Source organism: Diprion similis, chromosome 2, assembly GCF_021155765.1.
Source record: "Diprion similis isolate iyDipSimi1 chromosome 2, iyDipSimi1.1, whole genome shotgun sequence".
NCBI lineage: Eukaryota > Metazoa > Arthropoda > Insecta > Hymenoptera > Diprionidae > Diprion > Diprion similis.
The window spans coordinates 12,974,093-12,997,133 of NC_060106.1; the positions used below are offsets into that span (position 1 = coordinate 12,974,093).

The 23,041-nt window shown below is 44.0% G+C and overlaps 1 protein-coding gene across 2 annotated transcripts; it reads right to left on the reverse strand.

Annotated features, from left to right (window-relative positions):
* Positions 1-1,229: 1,229 nt before the first annotated feature.
* LOC124416068 (runt-related transcription factor 3-like) lies at positions 1,230-19,042 on the reverse strand. Of its 2 annotated transcripts, none has more exons than XM_046896909.1 (6): positions 18,066-19,042; positions 17,550-17,780; positions 12,510-12,623; positions 6,106-6,300; positions 2,194-2,460; positions 1,230-1,599 (listed from the first exon to the last, which is right to left on the reverse strand). In XM_046896909.1, the coding sequence occupies exons 1-6, from the start codon at positions 18,364-18,366 to the stop codon at positions 1,262-1,264; spliced, it is 1,446 nt and encodes a 481-aa protein (XP_046752865.1). In that variant the 5' UTR covers positions 18,367-19,042; the 3' UTR covers positions 1,230-1,261. The 2 variants fall into 2 exon arrangements, with proteins under 2 accessions (XP_046752865.1, XP_046752866.1); XM_046896910.1 differs by having other exon boundaries at positions 6,106-6,285; positions 12,498-12,623.
* Between the last annotated feature and the right edge of the window lie 3,999 nt (positions 19,043-23,041).

Below are 23,041 nucleotides of genomic sequence, written 5' to 3' on the forward strand. Positions count from 1 at the left end.
TAATTTTACAGGTTGGTGTTATCAACGAATGGGGGTGAGAAAGTATTTTCGACGTGTAATAACGTCGATCACCGATCGAGCGGTTTGAACATAATATATCAGATTACAGTGAACATCACTGGAGACAAACGAGGGGTTAATATTATATAGCTATAAATAACAGCAATATATTCAAGACTAGATCAACAAGGGAAGAACAACGTTAAACAGAGAGAAATAATATGAACTAATTATTGCGTTGTAAGCAGACCGCTACGTTCTGCTGCAAGCAATCGACGATTCAAACCGAGAACAATAACCGATGCCCGATAGCATGTTGCTTCGCTTGCCAAACGTCACGTGTTCAGATCTTCAGATAAGTTATAATTCTTGGTTATTCGATCCGGAAGGCACAGCTGAACAATATTGCACGCGCTCCCTATCATTTAATATACGGGCCCGAGATATTTTAAATATATATATAACACAGAAAACGTAATTATGCAATAAAAAGAAGATTTCTCTTTTGACAATTAATTATTGTAATACGTGATAACATATCATGGATGAATGAAATCCCATCGACGACGCATAATCAGACAACGATATTATCATGTAATTATATATTTACATTTATTTACATCTTCGTCGCTATAATAATAATATGTATGTATAATATGCATTTAATTGTCTTTATCTGTCATTTCATTCTCTCTCGCTAAATTATTATAATAATAATAACAATATGCAGGTCAAATTATTATTATCAGTATTACTCAAATATTTCCAAACTAATATTCGTTGAGGTACCACAACCGTCATGAAATTTGGCACAAAACGGAGAATCGATCACTTTCATTATACCTTTGTTAATCTTCGCCTCCACTGTCATCGTTTTAACGTATAATTTTCACTTTTTAAATCAATATCTATGATTAAACTTTCATTCGGCGTAACAGCGATCCTACCGTTCAATAATTTTTATTTATAATGCCCACAGTTTTTTTCACACACACAAAACTACAACACAAAACCGCATCGTTCATCGAGCTCCGTTCACTAATTCGCATACACCGACAAAGTCTAAGCAGTTTTATTATCCCCTCTTTTCTGTCCTTGGGAACGACGTTAAAAAGCCGGTTCGAACGATCCGTATTTCACAATAAAAAATCGCTCGGCGATTCAAATACATGTCAACTGCTGTCAACTCGATCGGTCAAAGGTGATCGGCTCCGCAATTTCACATCAGGTTGGGATAATCCTCGGCTTGAAGAAGCTTCGGCTAGTAGGGCCTCCAGACGTTGTTATCAGGACGAACCTCTTCCTGCCTGACGCTGCAGCTCTCGGTGACGACTCGCTGCTCGGTGTTCTCCGAGCTTTGAAACTGATTCGTGTAGAGCTGGGAGTAGAGGATGCTGGGCAGGACCCCCGGCGTGGGAAAGTAGTTGCCGTAGTTTTGCCCGAAGCCTTCTTCGTGGACGGGACTCTCGGTGGTGCTGGAGTCCGTCGACAAGGACCTCGGCGACACGTAGTCCTGGTACCTCTGCGCCGAGCCCGACATCAGGGTGTTCAGCGGGTCCAGAGGGTCCGGCTGGCTCGGCGTCGTCGTGTCTGGAACCACTGCGGGATTCTCGCGTTATTTTCACGCGGCATGTTCGAGGGTGGGAAATTGAGGGGTGATCAACCTTTTCGTCTTCCAGACAGCCTGAATGACCCGTATGAAAAGGTTCGAAACTCGCTGGACGGATGCTGTACGGTTTAATCTTTGTTTCAAGCTTTGATACTTGAAAAACGGTTTACGACAAATGTTTAATTGCATTTTCATGACATTTGATTTGTATACTTTATTTTGAGAAGTAGCTTTCACGAGAACTGGAGTCTGTGAGTAAGATTTGATAAAATTGTGAAAAGTGTACTAAAAAAAGATAATACCGTTGTGAAATTAGATTTCTTATAATTCTAACGGTAACTGAAATAATGTGTCAAACCTGAAAACGTCTCTTAATTATTTTCCTCGCGCTTGATACGAACGTCATCGTCATAGCAGCCTGCCATAAACCGTTTTCCAAATTTTTTAAGCTTGAAGTAAAGACGAAACTAGCGTGGAAGGTAAACCACCCCCGCAAATATTGGGTGTAAGTGGAGGTTGGGGAAGTGCTTTGGAAGAGATTGAAGCGAAAATTCGCAAGGAATGACAGATTTTTAAACACTCACGAGACGAGACGGTGGAGAAAGCGTCCTGCTGAGGCGTCGTGCTGGTCGCACCGGCTACGACCGTTGATCCTGCGGTCGAATCGGGCGCCGTTGGGGTCGTCATCGATGCCGTCCCCGTGAACGAGGTGAGCGACGGCGGAGGCGGCGGTGGAGGAAACGGGGCCTGAGCTGCGCAGGAAGACAAAGGGCCCGGAAGATAACCGGCGTATCCTGCGGCGCTGCCGTAGCCCCAGGAATTCGTTGCCGTCAACCCGAACTGAGACATATCTGAGCGCAAGTTGGGTATTTTTTATTATTGCTTTGAAGTAAATAGCGTTTTTTATTTTATCGTGTGTTTTTCTGAAGATTCAAAAACTGAATTTAAAGATATTTTCACACCTGATCTGGAAGCGGTAAACGGTGGTTAAATTGAAACAAAAGAGTTAAAATGACGGCGGAACGAGCGAGAAGGAGGAGAAAGATAGGGTTAATTCGGTGCCAGTGCCGCTGTTCATCCGCTCACTTTTATCACCGGCCACGATCTACTCGTTACGTGAAAAGAGCGCGAAACCAGCTGACAAAAAACGGTGTAAAAATAAAAGTCAGCCTGAGCGAGCGACGGAGGGCGTATTAAATGGAGACGCGGAGGCGCGACGTGGGGAGGAGGAGGGGGAGGAGGAGGAGGAGCGATTAAGCTAAACGACCGTTGATTAACGGGTCGGACATTAAAAATACATCAGGTTACACAAAGACAGCAGAGAGACACTGGGGGGAAAACAATCGAAATCAAACCAATCGTTAATTTATACAATCCGCTTCTATTTCTTCCTCCACTCTTTCGTGTTATACAATTTTAGAACTATCCTGTCGATTTTTTCATCATTTTTTAATGACTTACAAGGAATAAAAATTACGGGCGTTGATTCAAACCGTTTTGATTGCGAGCTGAAGGAGTTGCGGAATTTATTTGCGAATACTTTACACGCAGGATTAAAAAAAGGGTGGACATTATAGGACTTACAATATTCTGCTTATCTTTATTTGGTTTTTGCTTTCTTACTTGTTACTTTCTTCGATGATTATGTTACTGTCGTAAAACATAGTTTTTGAATAAATTTTATAGGCTATGGAGCCCCCCCCCCCTTTCTCCCTCAAGAGAGCAGAAATATCGACGTCAGTTTTATTATCTTATCGAGCTGACGATACTGATAAAAAATCAACTTCATACCCTGATACCTACGGCATGAAGAAAGCTGCTGAAATTCGAGAATGAAATGAGCAGAGCCTGATTAAGTATTCGAGTCCAGTTTTCCTTCGGTCTGCGGCACCCTGATGGGAGTTTTGCGTTTGATGGACGGCTGTTGGAGTTTATTCATCGCGGGTGTCCATCCGGAAAACCTCTACCGAGTGTCCAGCTCGTGTATAACGAGGAATTCCTGTTCTCTCATAGCCGTCGGCTCGTTCTTGTCACGCGTTAATTAATTATGGTGCCCGTGCCGAAACCTCGACAAAACGTTTCGCGCGGTCGAAGAGCAGTCGGTAGGTACTTGAAAATCGGCTGTTTGAAATCTCGTCAATTCCGCGAAGCACGTGGGGAGAATCAAACATGTCTGGAATCCGTGATTGAGGATAATTTTTTTTCAGTTATTACGCTGTCTTTGACGATCGTCCTGGAAGCCTGGCGTGCAGGGTGCATCGGGCATCCGAAAACGGGGATAAAAATAGGGGAGGTTTCGTTCGGCGGTAGGTTATTTAATTTAAATACTGAATCGCGCGGATTGAAATGATTCGGCTCTGGATTCCGCCGTCTGGACCAGCCCGTTTTCCTGTCTATATTTCCACGGAGTGGCCCCACCGCTGATAGATTTTCCAATGAGTCAGCGAAGGCAGCAAAGGAGTAACGGGGGTGGGCAGCCCTCGAGGGTGGGCACCGAGATCAAAGGGTTGGTCAACCCGGCGGGTCGAGTCAAGTCAAATAAACGACCTCGTACCTTCACCTTCGCCCACGCTCCGAAACTGAGCCTAAATACCGTCTAGCTTTCGTCTCTCGCTCAGTTTTACGGCTTTTCAACGTTTAGTAACTTCGAGTAAATCTAACAAAGAAAAGTTCTCGAATTATCGCGACTTTTATACCACGATTAAAAGATGTGTGAACAATTTTCCGAAATAATTATATTCGTGAAGCTAAAAAGGAACTCGGTACTCTCAGATTCGAGTTGCCGTTATTATCATACTTTGCATCTGCATTATAGAGGTACTCGAGAAAATTAATCTGTATATTATAGATTGTATATATATATATATATATGTGTGTAATACACGTGTCTAAAATGTTCCGCGGAATTCTCCGTGGTCCGTCGGTGAAAAATTAATAAGCGAAATATTCCTCTTCGTTTTTGCTAGTTTTTTTCTTTCTTTCATTTTCCTATCTCTCTCTTTCCTCCTCTTTCTTCTTCTTTTTTTTCATTGTAATTTTTACATTATCGGATTTTTGGCACTGATACTCTGTGCAGATGCTATCGGCGATCTCGCGTGTCTGAGAAAATTAATAACGCGCTCTCGAAGGCAAGACCGTTCGGTATTTCACTCACACCAAAATATGCGTAGAGTTTTACATATACAGGTAGGTAGGTATGTTGCATATCTCTCGTTAGTTATATTTCTATCCTCACTCGCTATAGCTAGAAACCACAGCCTTCTATCTCACAGAGATTCATCAACCGGCTAGTGCAGGAGAAAAGAGAACATTACACTGAGAGAAAAAAAAGTCATTGAATCAACTAAGTTTGTGGCCACGAGTGCCGAAGTGAATATTTATTTGTTTCAATTCTATATCTGTTGGTCTGACGAAATTTTTGATTGATTTCAAGAAATTTTTTTTAGACCAACAGATCTTGAATTGACACAAATAAGTATTTACTTCGCTGTCTGTGGCCGAAAATTTAGTTGATTCAATGACTCTTTGCAGTCTTCAAGCACATCGTTTCGAGATGACAATAAAAAAAATTACATCAACGGATAAAAGCAGCTCACGTTCAATGAGAGATGTCAGCATGGATAGTCATTCGGACGGCAAAGCTGACGATAGCCCAAAATAAGGGATGATAACGATACGGTGTAGGTTATAAAGCCTTCAGAATTAGCCTAAGTTCGTAGTCAGGCTTGTATAATAGGGTGTCATGTACAAACAAGCGGGGCTTCAGTCAGTGCTGGGACCTCCATCGCCCCTTTCCCGCCTCTCCGCCTGGAGCCACTACCACCCCCACCCCCACCCCCACCCACCTCCACCTCCTCTGCCACCCCACAGCCCCAGGATGCCCTTGGCGAACCCCTTTAATATAATATTTAATCTGGCTTTGAACAGGCTTGTGGTTTCTGCTCCTGCAGAGAAGTATATGGGAGCTAGGTCTCGGGGCGATCCTCGCCTAACCTAGACGGGAGAATTGAACCTAACCCGACCCTGATGATCCTCTGTGCTATGGGAATATACTCTCACTGAAATATGGCCCGTGGTATTTTCGCATTCGTTGTACAAAAGCAGATTTTCGAAGGGGCTTAAAACCGCGTCCTCCTGGCTCTTCCTCCCTTTCACTCTAGTCTCTACCTCAACCCGCGCGCATTTCCACATGTGTGTACAGAGATTGCGAACTCAGATTCCGTAGGTGGGTAGAATATAATATAGTGAAAAATATCGCGAATACTTGTTTTCGGGTCTCATTCGACAGCGTGAATTGGTACCAGAGCGCACAGGAATGAATCCGATTCATGTGTGGTAACAAGAATTTGGAAGTAATCAGAAGAGCGAGACTTGAATAGGAATTTTTAATAGGAACAACACATTTCATCGAAATTATGACAAAGCATAAAACATGAAAATATAAGATAAGACACACGGACCGAGGCAAGGTGTTAAAGACTAGTAGATATACTCACTCTGGCAGTTGGCTGGCATCGCGTGCCTGAAGGATGACAGCGGGTCCCTCGGCTGCAGAGGATTCGATAGGGGCTGCAGGGGGTTTGGTAACGTCTGCAAGGTATCAACTAACGGCGATGCGAAGAACGGTCCTCCGCGTTGAGAGGCGAAGGCGAAGGCGTGAAACTGCTGCTGCTGCCCTAGAAGTGACAGCACTGCGATCAACCGTGCGCCTGTCCATTGGACCGAGGGTCGGTCAAGGAAGTTAAAGGAACGAAGTTCCTGCAATTCACTCGGCTCAAATAATCATATAATAAAAACGTAATTCGTCATACGGTGGTGTGAATACTATGGTTGTGAGTAAATTCGACGAGGATCTGTAATAAAATCACTCTTGCCGATGTCGAATTCCAGGTGGGGGTGAAAACTTGGAAGAGTCAATATTTCGAAGAAATCTTGATTAGCAAAAGTGCCACTGATTAGAACGACTAGTGATCAGTGACACTTTGAAAAATATCTTATTTTCCCATGTTTGCAAAGTTTTCACCCCCGCCCCGAAGTACACGGAATAATTTTGTAGCATAGGTGCGTACTTTTCAATTGCCAGTTTGACAAACACAGATCCTCCATTAGCGAGTGTCTCCAGTTTCAGGAGACAGTCCGCAGCGCGCGGCTGAACGTCCGATGGACGAGAGAATCAAGGGATGGGGGAAAAGATTCGATATACTTTATTTCTCGCCGACAGCGTCGCCAACCCAATTAAAGACGTGCCATCCGAGCGGCTGACTATCCCCTGCAGGGCCGAAACCACCCCTTCGCATTTGCCACTTCTGTGCCCGAACTCATCCTGGTACGAAGGCTGCTCCTCCACGCCACGCCGTCAGGATCTATACGTGCACACGAGCGATACAAGATGTGTGAGGAGCACTAGGCGAGCTTCGGAGGCGTGTGAGTAGACACCGGGAAACTAACACAGGCTGATGACGGCAAGGCAGGGGTTCGGAGGGTGAGGGGGGAGGGGGGAGAGCCTGCCGTCCTGATAATCCAATTCAAGCCCTAATTCTAACTCGCTGCGCGAAATTCACCGTAGTTTGCTGAATAGAGGAGGATGGCCAATGGGAGACACAATGGCCTGTCAGAATACCGATAGAAGGGTAAATGATCGAGTTAAACGGTAGCCATTCAATTATTTCAACACTCGAAACGACGATTCAAGACGGCCCTCGATGCACCTGCAGATCGTTTGAACGAATCCGTTCACGCGACGATACGGGCTGATAAATTTCATAAATTAAGCCATTCATTCGGGAAATTTATCGCCAGGCCCTGGCCGCATGTTGTTTTTCGTTACGTGTCGCTGGTCGCAAACCCTCTTCAAGGCGGCGTCAACGATCCTTTTTGAACGACACCTTCGCACCTTTGTTTTGGGGAATCTGCGCATTTTCAAGAGTGGTGGGAAAAGGTTAACCGTTGCGAGTTTCGACGAATTGCGCGGATTCTCAGCCTGCGGAAAACGGCGAATTCATCCTCAAGCTCGATGCCGAAACGACGGGCGACGGAGGCGAACACTGGCATGGAACTGCTAATACAGACTTGGCTTTGGTATTAATAGCGCAATTACTGAAGAGAAGGGCTGGACCCTCTTTACCGCGGACGAATCAGTCGACGTGACAACTCGTGCTGCCCTCGGCCTTCTCTGGGGCTTTGTGTGGCAAACTGGAATCTACGAATCTACTATCGATTTCTAGAAGATTTGGGTAAAATAATCGTTTTCATTAATGGTTGAATCGGAGAAGAAGATACAATCTAAGAAGAGTACGGTCAGGGTTTTAAAATTTTTTATGAAGAAATAATACCTTGATTATTGAATCTAATTGTTTAATGAAAATTTTTGTTCATTACAAAAATTAACTCGATGGTTAATGAACATTTTTTTCATTAAAACATTAAAATCAATCATTCATGGAAATGCCAATGCATTAAAAAATTTAATGCGTGATTTAAAACCCTGAGTACGATATTGATTTTATACAAACTATAATTTGTATTTGTCAATCCAACACTATGTCATGTGGAATTCCGAATCGAGCTGTTGCAGTGCATAAGAATGATCAAAAATAATCAATTATTTTGTCGCGATTAATCGACCGACGCGTTCATGTTTCCTCACAATCGGTTTTTGTTTTTTACTTTCATGAATTTATGTAATAAAAGTATCGATTATTATCATTGTCTTACTCACCGAATATCTATTTGATTTAATAAGTGAAAGATAAATGAATATTTTTCGAAAGAAACTATAAATTATCAAAAAACTTTTTCACTATTGAGACTACGTACTGAAATTAATGAAATTTTGGTTCCAAATGCACGGTTTTAAAAAAATACGAAATAATCGATTAAATTTTTAGCGATTCAATCCAGTCGTGTTCGATAATTTTTTAGCCTAGTGGCGATCGCTACTCACCAGTGCACTCTATACTTCACAGTGCGTGTACAGTCTCTCGAAAACCTATCGGGAAAATGAACGACGATGAATTATTGTTCTTGGAGTGCACGGATTCGGAAACGGGTATTCCAAGATCAGGAAGGTCGAGGAAGGAGGTTACTGACCGCGGAGTTTGGCCAAGAGCGTCCTAGTAACCCTTCTCAATCAATTTCCTTGCCCCCCTAGCGAACCGATGGGTGGAGGGTCGAGGGTTGAATGTTTAATGAATTGCTTGTTTAATTAATTACAACCCTTGCGCCGACCCTGAGGCGCGGCCAAGACGCATTCGTCGTGCTGTCAAACCGCCTCGACCTCAGCGGCTCAACCGGGGGCCAAGAAAAATCAGTGATTTAGAACCGATTCACGGGGGCCGCAAGGCCTTCGTACCAACCTATTCTCCAACTAAACAATTGATACGTGTATTGTCGGATAGAGATCCTCGGTTCCTCCTCGGCACAGCACTACGTTATAACGATTTACGACAGTCATTTGGGAGGCGTTTCGTATACATCGCCTCACAGGCCACGCGGTGCACGAACATCGAACCCTGCAGTCTTTCACCACCCAACTACCTAATAAATAAATGATAACGCTCGCAAGGCTCTACTTGTCCTTCTTGCTTTCAAGGGATAACAGCCTAAGTTCGTTTTAGGAAATCTGGAGAATCAGCCTCAGGTACCATCGCGTTATTTTTCAAAAGAATTCATTTGTCCATGAATCAGTGATCGAGAGTCCGAGTTTAAACCCTCCGAAATTCATTTCAGTTTGTGAGTGAATGAAAGTTCAAGTTGGTCGTTTTTTTCAGTCTAATCTAACAATAAGAAGAAAACTGTTCATAACGTTATGTCATCGGAATCATTCGTGAAACTGTTAAATTTTTTTCAATACCAACAGAATTTTTTATTAAAAATTCAAATTCTAAATTTCATTATCAAAAAATTCTTTTTGATTTCTTTCAGAAGTAACGGTGATTTGTTTATTGCTCTGTTCCAAGTGATCATTAATGAATGTGGGAAAATGGTTTTCAGACTGTTCAGGCCTGTATTTATGCGTGTTATTTTTCCTTCGTTGGTGTGAAAATCCAAGTTTTCTACAAAGCGATTGCAATGCGGAACCGTATAAGTATATTTGTCTTCCCCCCTTCCGTCGAACTTAACTGATACCAGTCCCCTTAATTTACCCAAGTTACGGTGAGCTACTCGGTTATACTTACGTGGGGTCATAAGGCGGTTCAATTTTTTGTCAAAGGCGCCCGGAGGCCACCCAAGGGCCGCACGGCTTTCATCTCGACTCGCACCCTCCTCCAACTATCAGGTTTTTTCCCCATCTGAATTTTTTCATTTCTCGTCTCCCTGTATTCCCTTTCTCTTCACTGTTTAATCCTTGCGAAGCGTAAGCTTAGAGTTAAGCCATTTTAGGACTTGGTTTGTTTTAACTTAAGATGCAACGCGCCGACGATATCTCGCCGTTAAGGAACGTTTATTTTTAACCCCTTTTAGCCGCCGACAGACTAGGCAAAACAAGATCCTGCTTCGTAACGGACGTGACAAATAGACTGCTTAAACCATTCGCTCCAAGTGACTGTTCGATCCTTCCGGAAGTCTGGAGAACATTTGCCGAGAGTATGATTTGAGAAAAATTAGCTACAGCGGAATGAGATCAATTTTTCACGCTTTACTTGCACGTAGGTATTCAATTCTCTTTATTTCCGGAAGCGAAAGCGGTCAAAGTTCCCGACGTTTCGGTACGCGGAATAAAAACCGTTTCGGCATTGGTACCGTTTTGACGCGATGGTGTCATAATGGAGAATTACGGTTGCTGGGTGGTCCACAGATGCGGCCAACGCGGCGGATGTGGTCACGCTGTAGGCGAAGCAAGACCAGCCTCGTAGTCGTGCAGTTATTTTTGGTAGGTACACCGAAGGCGGTTATATACGGGATAGTAAAAAAAACCAGCACTCACCGAAAAACAACACGAAACCCTGCCAAATGGATTTTTATTGAAAAACTGACTCTGGAATTTGCACGAAGCGTCGGGAAACACCTGCGAGACCCGAAATGTGTAGTACATAAAAAAATAATTGCTAAAAGACGAGCAATGGCTGCTTGAAGATGACGGATATAATTATTTCCAGACAGTCCACGACGTCTTGGACAAAAACGTTTCAAGATGAAGTGTCGGTTGGCACGATGGTCATGGAAGTGTAAACTGCATCCAACTGCGGTAGAAACCGTATATAGAGAATCCAACATCTTTCCACCCTTCCGGACCCGCAATGCACCTGCAAACTTCGCCAGCAATAGGAATACCTTGTATACGGCGTAATTGTACATCTTGGAAGAGTTAGGCAGCTGCAATTGTGTGGGCTGAAGTTCGTAGGTTGGTGCAATATCTCTGCAGAGTACCGCAGCCCTATATCAAGGTTATGCGCTCGCCACCCTTATAAATAATAGCAATTGTGCCGGGAAGTGCTTAGCCGGACCGCAGCTCCTTACAGAATTCTAACTTCCATCTCGTGATAAACATCCGGCCGAAATGAGCTTCGGTATTCCCTGATCTCACACTTCGCAATAACATATACACGGTATCAAGAAAGAACGTTTTTTTTACGGTTTTCTTTCCATTGTCGATCGAAATTGTCTATAAGGTAGAATCGAGCCACATGGAAAATCTTCTCAAATTAACTAGTGCTGGGAAATATCGTCTTCAGGGGCTGATTAAAAATCTCTAAAAAAACAATTCAACCCTGCGCGTGACGTCATCGAGGGAATCGGTAATTAACGACAGTCAAACGACGGTTAAAGGAAAAAGACTCGCTAGTGAATGGGGAACGTGGAATTGTCAAGTGCAATCACAATACTCGAGGGGGATGGTTCTCGAGCGTATAAGTGGAGCTGATCCGAGTTCAGCACGCCAGAGTGGCAAGGTGAAAAATGGAAACGACCGATCCGTGATCCAAAGTGCACACAACGAGTCCTCCCGCGTCCGTGCTGCAGTGTCAATATTATATTGACCTCAATTATTACATACCGAATCAAAACTTGTTCCGTTGGTAGATGGATTAATTTTGACCGATATTGAAGAGCATCGGAAAGTCGATAGAGAACCGTCAAAACGAAGACAGACTCGCCATTTCCCGTCGGATGACGTCGCGCGCGAGTACGTTTTTTTTTTTTTTTATTATAACCAGCAAAAGAGACGCACCAAATGTTTCGTAGACATAACATTGGCTCTCTATACATAATGGCGAAGGCAAGGGAAAAGTAGAAATCTCAATTTTTACGGTGTTAGTAAATTTCAAACACATATACTTTCAGTTATTATAATATTTCTGCTGGCAAAAAATATGTTGTAAGAGTCTAAGCAGTTGAAATCCAGCTACAAGGAAACGTAAATACATACTTCTTATACGTGTGAAAGCTACGACTCATTGTCAGACCAGTCACGGCTTGTTGACATTTCTTTTTGTTTTGATCAGGTATTGCAAATGGCCGTCGGATCAGTCTCGCGTGAGCTACGAAAGGCGTCGGTCGATCAAAATATGGCTCTACAAAGTATAGCTGATATCTTTTATATTTCATATTGTGTAATCAAGGTGTTGAGGCACCGGCGTGCATGCATCTAATATTTTTGTGACTCTCGTGGTTGACCATTGTGAAAATTGTGAAATGAGAAGTAATTTAGTTTTTAAAATATGCAAGAAGAGCGTAAAGCGGGTTTGTAAGCAGTGAATATATTTCTTGTCTTTGTTTAAACGCAGCTCAAGTGCTCCGCAGTTTCTTAATACCGATGCTTGTGGTTTTAAGTGCGTGCTTCTTCCTTTGTCTGTTCGATGCCAATGTACGGTGAACATTCGGTGCACCTGCCTGGCGAGTCTATTACTATTACTATAGTAACGAAGTAAGTGATCATGAAAATGCTTACAGTGATACTCACTGGTCTTGGATCTCGGCTCTCGTGGACCGTCGACGGTCACCTTGATGGCTTTCGTGTAGGTTGCGACCTGCGGAGGTGACGTAGACACCGTTATCGTCAAGGTGAAACTTTTCCCTGCACAAAAATACGGATTTCATTATTATAAATTGAGGAAAAAATCTTTCCAACGTTTCGACTATTTGCGTATAATACGTGTTCAGTGCTTCAAAGCGTGTAAAGCTCGACTTCCATCGTGTCACGCGAGGACTAAACGCCGAAGTAGGTACATGAGAAGCTAGAATACTTGCACAAGGAAATTGCCGACCGTTTTACAAGACGAATGGATTAAAAAGGGAAAAAGATTCGTATAACGGGAATGAAGTCGTGGTAAAAAGGCATAAAAAATAGTAAAATGTGTTGCCGCACGCACGATGCAGAACTCAGCAGATACACGCAGAGGTTCACCGCAATGTACTACCCTGACCCCACATTCCACCACCGAGTTCCGCAGCACGCGAACTGCTTCTGCACGTCCAACGACGCAAAAAATATAACGACAATTGTGTTTACGTGATAGCGTGTTGTGCGGGTGCTGCCGATATGAACAGCTTCTTCGATCGCGTCACAAGCTCGGGACACGACAGCCCAGGAAAAAGTAATTGAAGCTCAAAATTGGACAGACAAATCTTCGAGTGGAACCAAAACGGTGAGTCATCATTTTGTCAGAGTAAAAAGTTTGACTGCGTTTATATCTCTAATTTTTACTTATGGTTTCCAAATAAATTTTCAAAATTTTCTAACAATATGCTGATGGATTCCGTAATGTCAAGTAGAATTTCGTTGAAGCCTGCAGGTGTAATTTAAAAATAAAGTATGGATGTTTGGAAAGTTTCAAATTCAAATACCGTTAATATCCTTTAATCCAAATTGAAAAGGTGTGATCGAAAAATTTTTGAATTAAATTTTGTTTAGATAAAATTGTAGATTATCTAGTAGAAAAAATCTTGTAGAACCTCATCTACTGAAATCTTAATTAACATGCGTATGGTAAGAAATCGTTTGATTTTTACCCACGTTAAAGTCATTTCGCCAAGAATAAGCTATAAACGCATTTTCTAGCCCTGAATTTTTTTCGCTGACATGATTGGCAATTTTTTTACTCCCCCCATACGACTCTCTCCAATTACCTCTCCAAATCCTCACTTTACAAAACAACATTTTCCTGATGGCTAAATAACTGTAATCAACTCGTGGAAGGTATCGGGTGACGAGTCCTACGTCTTGGCACGAGAAGCGCCAGCGACGCCTCGCCAAAGTAGCGAAATAATGGCAAGTGTTGGGTGTCTGGGATGTTCGGTGGAAAGCGACGAGGAAAGGGGAAGTGAAGTTCGTGGCCACACGGCGGTTCGCCACGCAAGGAGAGCCTTTCCCGGTCCCCTTGGAACCTCGCACTTCCCGGCTTCTATTTTCTCCGCGTCGTTTCTCCCTTCAAGCGATTTCCTGGCGTCAGGACATTCGCGAGGAAGGCGGATCGGATCGCCTTTTGCGACGTCTGTGAGTCCTGGACTAACGAGGCACCTGCAGTGCTTCCCGTCGATTTCCCTGTTCAACTCCAGGTTTAACCCTGGATTATAATCGCCGCGGTAAACTATCATTAACTATCCCAACGCGTTGTCATGCCGGGGTATCACTGGCGGTGCCAGTCACCGACAAACTACCGAAGCTACCGAAACGGCGAGCCAGCAGCCTGTTACCAGCCGTAATAACGCGCATCTGCGATCACGCGGAGCGTACACACTTTTCCCTGTTATTATGGAAAATAATTTATATCGGTCGTTTCGATGAGTTCAGATGTGTGTAATTTATATTTTTAGAAGATAGTTGACGTGCTACGTTAGCGACGAAGGAAATTTTGCGTACAATAAATCGAGGTTTAGGAATGATACATCATCGTTCGAATTTCGAGGATAACTTGAGACCATCAATCAGGAGACGCGTAGCCTTAGCCGATGCAGAAGGAGTCAAACAGATAAATCTCCGACGCCCGATCGTTACAGTGACGACCGAGACAAAGCGAAGGCAAGAGTCGTGCCAGGAGTCTAAACAATTTTTAGTAAAAATAGACTCGTGCTTCGTGCGTTCGTAAGTTGAAACACCAGGTCGTATCGGCGCTTTCGAGTGTTCACCAAACCCAAGAAGTATCGCGCGTCAACGTCCGTCAGGTTCTGTTTTCGGTTGTCATTTGTGCACGATTTTTTCTGCCACATTAAAATTCAATTATAAATATCGCCGAGGCGAATGGCGGAAGCAACGCGTTTAATATATATCAGTTATTATTTCGCAAACACGTTACCCAGCTTTCGTCAAATAATAACCACACATTATTCATTTGATGTATCAAAACGATATCCGGCTGTCCACCTGACTCTGATCGTCTATTGATCATATTTTTATCGCATGAATAGTTACACGAGCAAACGTCGAGTGTGTTCAGCTGTTGAATTTAATGAATTTTCGTTTATTCGCAAAGGATTGTTAGTTTTGAAGAAAAAACAGTGGCATCGATCAATGAATTTTGATTTCTTACTTTCGTCTATAAACAAGTGTAAAAATCACTGTCAATCGAATCGCAACTCTGACCGACGAGTGGAAACCTTTTTCCACCCTTAGAATGGAGCGCGAGTAGCGCGGCAGGTGTTCTACTCGTTATCTATCCCCTTAAAGGGATTAAACTAGAAGGTGAAGTAGGTAGCAGGTATTGGTTTGCACGGTATACCCACATATCAATGCGGCCCCCTTCCACCCCCGCCTCTTTCGCCACTATCCCGACGCACCATCCCCCACCCCCGTGCCGGTTACTCAAAGTAGGCTTTATGCCATGATAGAACAGCGTTACAGCCAGCCTTACGTGGGAGGGTTAAGCTCGCCGTCGATAATGCAAACTTCTCGGGCGGGGTTTTGATCCTCCGGCAGGTTGAGTCACTGGCTACACACACGCCCGCGCGTAGCAACGACGCAGAATCTGTCTGCAGGTCTACAGACTCCCTAAATTCCGTCTTTCGTTCAATTGCAGTTCGCTAGTTAATCAAATTTTTTCCCTTCCTTATTCAGAGGGTGACATTGCGTCGTACTTCAATAATATTCTCAGAAATTAAGGATTGTTTAAAAAAAAAACCATTATACCTACTGCGATTTTGGCAGGGTGGAAAATAGACTCGAACCTCCGACATCACCCTAAGAAACGCGTCAGTCATTTGTCACGGATTAGCTCTCGATTGTTTTCCTCAAGGGAGGAATTAACATAAGCTAGGATGAAGGATGTTCGCGAAGGAGCGCTGGTACCTGCTAAGTCCCGGGCGAGTCGAGGAAGCTCTTACCTACGTCTTCGTATTTCGATTATACTCGGGCCTCCCGGGTGTCTTAGGAATTGTTAATTACTTTTCTGCACTCGGAATGAGAATTGCTTATACACTTATATAAGAGAGCGTGGCGAGATCGAGAACGGTCTGAGGACTTGAGGACAGGAAGCGAACGCTTTGCATCAGAGCCCCGCAGATTCCCGCGCACCAAAACTCCTTGAGAAAACGTGAGATCCACTTGCACTTCTAATCCCAACTTCGTCCAGGCAAAGACTGCATCTCGCTTATACGAGTACCCGAACACATACAATCTTAGAATCAACGCGACGGCGTCTTTCCCACGCGAATTAAACCCATCCGATTTTCATCTCCGATCGTGCACTACACCACCATCCCTTACCGGCAATTGATATTAACCTAGCCGCTCAACATTCAGCAAGCCAAAAGTGAAAGGCAGGGGTGGAAATACCGACGCTAATAACGTTGATTAAAACCTGACTAAAACCTCAATTAATATCGTCCCCTCCGCTTCGGCTCGTCTCAGCCTCTTTCCTCTCTCCTCTCTCCCCTCTCCACGTCCCTCTAAACCGAACCACTTTCTTCGGAGAAACAATACGGGGGTGGTTGCAGGCGACGACGCGACGCTGCGGTGCCGACAAATAAAACCCATTACCCACCCCAGTCGAGAGGCTGCGAGCCATTTCACCCGGAAGGAGAAGTATCTGGGAAAAATAGGGGTGGCTTCTTAAGACGATCACGACCTGCCTCACCCACCCAGCTCCGTAGGTCCGGATCCGGCATTCTTTAAGGGTGCGAGCTTCTTTCCACCATTCGCCTTGCCGCAGGGGACCCCCTCCGAACTTTCCAATTTTATGAATGAAAGAGAAACCCAAGGAGTTCCTCTTCCGAGGCTAAGCTTAGCTGCCTCTCTCCCTCCTACCCCTCCTCCGTTTACCTAAGGACTTTGTTAATCGCTCCTTAAGCAGATCGCGGTTCTTCGCGTAACGTTAACGACGCGTTAACCGAGTCGTGCAATTAATCCCGTCGCTGTACACCCTCTCATTTATTACCCACAATTTACCCCCGGCGAGGAATGAAAGCGGGGCAGAAGGGGGAGGGGGGGGGGGATTGTTTGGGAAATTTGGATACTTTAACGGTATTTGCGCTTTATGACACTCGGTTACATTTCGTCAATTGCCTGTTGCTGCTTCTCTTAGAAAAATTATTTGGTCTTGTAAAAGAATGAACGTATGATTTAGAAATATACTGTGACAGACGCTCAAATCTTGAAACTTGTAAATTTCAATCACTTGTATTTGTAAAGGTAAAAAATTAAGGAAAATTATTCGAATGTTAGCTATACAGTAGATGAAATTTCTTCATTGAATTATACTTTGAGGATAATTTATCGTATTCAATATCCTTCATTATTTGCTAATAATTTATATTATTTGTGTAATATACAATCCATTTCGCAAATGTGAACAATATTGTATACAGTTTATGCGTACATGTTACCTCGCGATGCATATTTATGAGTATATCATATTTATTTATCCATTTGTGGCATTTCCTTGTTTGCACGTTTTCGATGCGACGAATTATGGCTGACTAATTTTTCAATTTTTACATTAAAATGCAGTTTCAGGTCCAAGGATAAATACAAGAAACCCGACGAATATTATTCGTCTTCGTAACTCACCCCTTCCGCTTCTACCAACGAATCTAAGGTCGTTGAACTTCGCGACTTGGTTCTTCATCAGGGCTGTCGAATTCCGGAGATCCGCACAGCAGTTTTCGTCGTTCCCAGCGCGGACCGTAACCAGGGTGCCATCGCCGACCTCGCCAAGCGCCACCACCTTGAAGGCTACCGGCAGCGTCTTATTCGACCTCCAATGAACCGGCAAAACGGTACACACGAAGTGCGGGGAACCTGGGAACAAGAAAGCGATGGATGGATTTGAAGTCACTTTGAATGACATCTGGTAACACTGTAATCCCGTTTAATTCTTGATTAATTATTTCCTCTGACGTGCAGAAATTGATTTAGCTGATCGAATTTTTTCCAAAAATTTTCACTTTTGTTTTCGATTTAAACCGGAAAGTTTCATCAGATTTAAATCCCTGCATTAATAATTTCTCTTCACGCTTCAACCACATTTTTTCATCCCTTCCCCATCCTGCCAACAATCGAAATGTAAGTCCAGGATCGACTCACCGGTCCTGACCAACTCCCCAGGATGTTCGCTAACGAAATCGCCGAGGGTTCGTTCGGCGAGTATGTCGCTGGTCATCTTCGTGTAGGCGTCGGCAAGCGGCGACACCCCGGACTCGGGGGAGGCCGCCGCCCCCGGGGCTGAAGCCCCCGTCAACTGCATTCCTCCGCCGTTTCCGGTTCCGCCAACTGACCCCAGTCCTGCACCGACTCGGCCTTCTCCTCGGCCTCCGCCTCCACCACAACCACCACCACCGACTCCAGCACCGACACCGACGTTATTGCAGCGACCGAATATATCCATAGGCAGTCAGAACATCGGGTGAAACATCCTTCCGCCCTTTCCCTCGCCTCTTCCGGGGATTGGATTAGCCGAGTCTCGATAAGCAGTCAGAATTCCCGCTCTATCATCTTTCCCGAATTTTTATTGCTTCGTCGTTGTTGTTTGTTTCTTTTTTTTTCTTTTCTTGCTTTTTTGTTCACAGAAAAAGATGTCGCTCAAATTGACGGTTGATGTTTCACAGCTTTTGACACGGTCATCACGTTGCATCTGATCCACCGACTTGGCGAAGGATTTAATGAACGATTCACGAGAAGTTCGGACATCTTTTTTTATCCTTACCTACGAAACACTGCGGAAATCGCGTTTTGGAGAGAAACTGTTTTCTCTCATGTATATACGGTTCTTTTGCACACTGTCTTAATTCATGCCTAATTTTTTAGATCTTGGTTTATAGTCCAGGAGACTCACTGATTCGAGACACTGTACGATCACATTGTGGTACTTGCAACCGCAGGAGAAGACTCGAAAAACAACACTTTTGACGATGCTGCCCAGATCGACGTCGGGGTAGTCACAGTCACCTGCTATTCGAACCGGTCCAGATATCCTGAAAATACAGAAGATGATTTGATCAGTCATGCTCGGATGTGGTATCCTTGAAAATTGATGTCTCAACTCAGAGGACAAATGGTAAGCTTTATAAGCAAATTAAAAAATCTTGTGCATGCAATCTATGTTCTACGATGCGAGAGACGATGAAGCGGAGGATGTTCTCTCGGCCGTCGGCAACGGAAACGGAACCGTACGCGGTTTCCTGTGTCTTACAATTTCGATCCTTGTAATCGCGACGCTTTTAAGGGTGAAATGCCACCCTCAAAATTCTTTGTCCTCTAATTATATCATCCCCTTGATAATCTCGACGCAACGCCAAGACGGAGTTGGAGAAGGAGGAGGTGGAATGCCTGGTTAACGTCGTCGATGTTGGGGTGGAAGCGTCGCCCCCGCACCACCGTCGCGTCACACTTTTCACGCGGCGTTCGTGACGTCACAGTTCATTCAGTAATTTTTGCGCGCGTCAGCCGCGTGACAGGATCTGGGGTGCGGGTGGTGCGGAGCCTCGGAGAGGGCGGCTCGACGATGGTGGGGATGAAAAAATAGGGGAAAAAGAACGCGGGAAAGTATCACCCCACCAGGCCGACCCGCTACGCACTGACACCACCGCGTGTCAGACTACACGTGGCATTTTTATCCACGTTGCCACTTGACCTTGCCTCCCGCACGATTTCGACATTCTTTCAAACCCGCTGCTGCGCCAATTTCTAATCGCTATACTTTATTTATGCAAATTTTTTTACTTTTTGCTTCAGACTCATGTTTGAAATTTGAACCTGTTTCTAGCAATATTCGTATGTAACTGTTATCAATGCTGTGTAGTCGGAAAATTAAAATTGAGTTTTATTTTTGGCGGAAAGAAAAATTCTTTATCGCGAGAAAATGTTCGTTGATACGTGGTTGAATATTTTTTTGCCTCATATTTTCGATGGTTTTCACTGATATACGAGGTGTATGTACGGCTGTCGGCCGACGGCGACGATACGATGGTAAACATTAAAATTATTATATAAGTCCGCGAGTTTGGATTTGAACACGACGCGAGAAGAGCGTCACGTACATCGGCCGCAAATTGTGCATTGAACAAACGTGACACACATATAATAGGCGAGTATGTTTATTTTAAATTGAAACAACGAATCCTATCGCAGTACGTTCGTAAATTTTTTCGTTTATTCTTCTATCCGATTTTTATCTTCTCGCTTCTGCGATCCAACCAGCGTTATGAACAAACCGCGCCCGCGCGTTTTGCACTTTGGAATTTTCGCGGAAGAAAAGGTGGCTGTATAACTTCCAGGAGGGGAGAAAGATTCTCGCTTTTCTTCGCATTCAAATCTCTTGCGACGGCCTTGTACCGTTTCCTCGGATAAAATAACTTTCGTTGTGTGGATAAAATTGCTATTTTTCAACTAGGCTCGACCGTCTTTCAACCCCTTTGACGCTGCTCGCCGATCTTACTTCGAACCCCTGTGTCAACGAGACACTTCTTCTCGTGCAATCATCTCGCGATAATATTGGTCCCAGAAATGATGATTTCGTGGATAAAATAGCGTCCCGGAATGTCGAGAATTTCATTAGCGAATAGTCGAGAATTACGAGTACTGGTACAGCTCTGACGATGCGTGGAGAAATTTTACGGTACAAATGCCGTAATATTATCTATGATGGGCGTGTTACACGCGAATTAGTCATATTTGACAACCGTGCAGCGTCGTTCCTAACTACGTGGGTTATAGCACCAATTATAACTAGCGGTGATGAATTTTTTACCTCGAAGAAAGAAGCAAGTATTTTTTAACAGCAAATGACTGTAACAATCTTTTCATAAGTGGCTAATTTTTATTCTCTTTAAAAAAACTGATCAATTTTCAAGCATTCTCACGTGTCAGTCACTGCACAATTAATTCTTTACATTATAAATGAAAAATCAGATGTACAGGATAATCAAGTTGCGAGGTGTAATGAAATTGTGATATCGTGTAACAAAAAAATTGCGTGACATCAGCAACAACTGCACAACGTCGCTGTCACTCGTTCGTACGATTATTTACCGGAGATGCGAAAAATAATTTAGGGTCTCACAAAATTACAGCGAAACGCACAATTCGATGGGACAAACCGCCGCCGGAGCCTTCCTGCCCAGATCCAGAAGGCGGTTAAGGCCGGGACACGAGTTCAAATGGGTTTAAACGTAGCGCTTGCCACCCGGGCGACTAACAATAATTTGGCCGTACGTGTTAGGCAACCGTCGTTGACGCACTGGTCCATGCCAACACACGCAGCAATCCTTTCCCCCTCCACCCTCCACCCTCCACCCTCCTACCTCTGCCCGCCCCCTCTAGCGATTCTCCTGCACGTATACGTGTACCTACGTCGGTATATGTACGTGCCTTCGTTCCCTCCCTCTTCCGTTCCTCTTTCTCCCGCTCTCCCGCGGCTTTCTCTTTCTCTTTCTCTCTCGCTCTTCGCCGCTCTCCGACAGACACACAGACACCCGGGCCGTATCCTCGCGTCTCTCTTTCTCCCCCGCGCTCTCCTCTCTTTGCCGCTTTATCCCCCGCCCATCCCCCGGCCTACCTTCAACCCTTTTGCTTCCTACAACCCGGGGGCGGGGGTGACGTTGTGCCGGACATTCGACGCGGGGGGAAACGACGCCCGATTGTGTACTCGAAACTAGACACTCGGGTGAACGTGAGCGCGTGATATGCGCTATGCGCACCGCGTCGGTTCGTCAGGAAAAAACTTACTCGGGGATGCAATTTTACACTTCTTTCCAAGCTTGCAGCGATTTTCATTCAGCTCTCTCGGTACCGTTTCATTCACTCGTGCTGCAGTTTCATCGCGTTATTGCCCTGCAGGTTTGAGTATGGGGAATGCATCTGATTCAAACTACTGATTGGGAGCCGCAACTAATCGTCGCCTGGACGGGCCTAAACCGGAGAAGTGGAGGCTTTGGGAATGGCAGACAGTTACGATTGAGGGGGGTCAGTAATGCCGGGAAGGAAAGGGATTAATCGCCACCGGAAACGAGGCCGGCTGATGAATCGAGTTAACAACTGGTAATGCTACGAAATTCGAAACTCCTACGCGAAATACATGAGGTTATAACTTACTCGAGTCAATGTTCACACTCCCAATGTTACGAATTCAGAATCGTGGGATTGATTTCGGTTGATTTTCTTACCTCGAATTATTAAGTGTCGGTCATACGTCTTTGAAAATTTTTTTAGAAAATAGAATGTTTTTTTAGTTACACATAGGAAATGAGTATCGACAGTTAATATTTTACTCTCGTTCGGTTATCGTTGCCTGGAAATTCATTGACAATTTTTCGATTCATAGTTTAACGAAGGATTTTACCCGGAAAAAAATTATGAACATTGTGTAAGTGCTTATAATTACGTTAAACATGAAATATTAACTTAATTCTCAGTATCACTTCTCGTCAGATTCTTCGGTTTCAATTAGATTTTCCATTCAGAACTATTGATTTTTATTTTGTCTTTTTCGGAATTTTTTTGACGGCATTCGTTTGCATTCCAAAAATTAAAACATGGAGTGCAAGTGAAGGAAAACGTGCGGGAAACGACTCCGACAACGTTAAATTTCCATCAAAGTTTTTTTCACTCCATTTCATCATTCCATCCGGTTCAGCCAGCAATCAACTGCCCTTCGAGAACAGCTGCAAACGAACGACAGCCTCGGGACGTTAAAATCATGCTAGAAATCACTCTGGATTGGCGAACTATAAGCTATAACGGTTTACTCGGTCTGTCAATGTCTGCTTGATGAGATTCGAATGATCTGTGGGAAATTAGGTTTATTAACGATGAATTGAATCTACCTCACGGTTTCATATAGGAAGTAAATAATTCAGGTATTCTAAATATTGGAATTTTTGTATATTCTTATTTCCCTGGTTATTTGTAGTTGCAAAAAAAAATTCTTTCACTTGAATCAACTTCTACATATTCACTAACTAGAATCAACTACAAAGAGCTTTATCCATGATCATCCAGCAATACAGCGTAGCCTCACTTTCACTCAATTAATCAGCTGCTATTGGGTACACAAAAATTAGAAG

What these genes read in the sequence shown, in the direction of transcription:
- LOC124416068 (XM_046896909.1), bottom strand. Translation starts at nt 18,366, where the DNA reads ATGGATATATTCGGTCGCTGCAATAACGTCGGTGTCGGTGCTGGAGTC. An exon ending in TGGGGAGTTGGTCAGGACCG is followed by an intron (nt 17,781 to 18,065) that starts GTGAGTCGATCC and finishes TCTTGTTCCCAG; the next exon opens with GTTCCCCGCACTTCGTGTGT. An exon ending in CGTTGGTAGAAGCGGAAGGG is followed by an intron (nt 12,624 to 17,549) that starts GTGAGTTACGAA and finishes ATTTTTGTGCAG; the next exon opens with GGAAAAGTTTCACCTTGACG.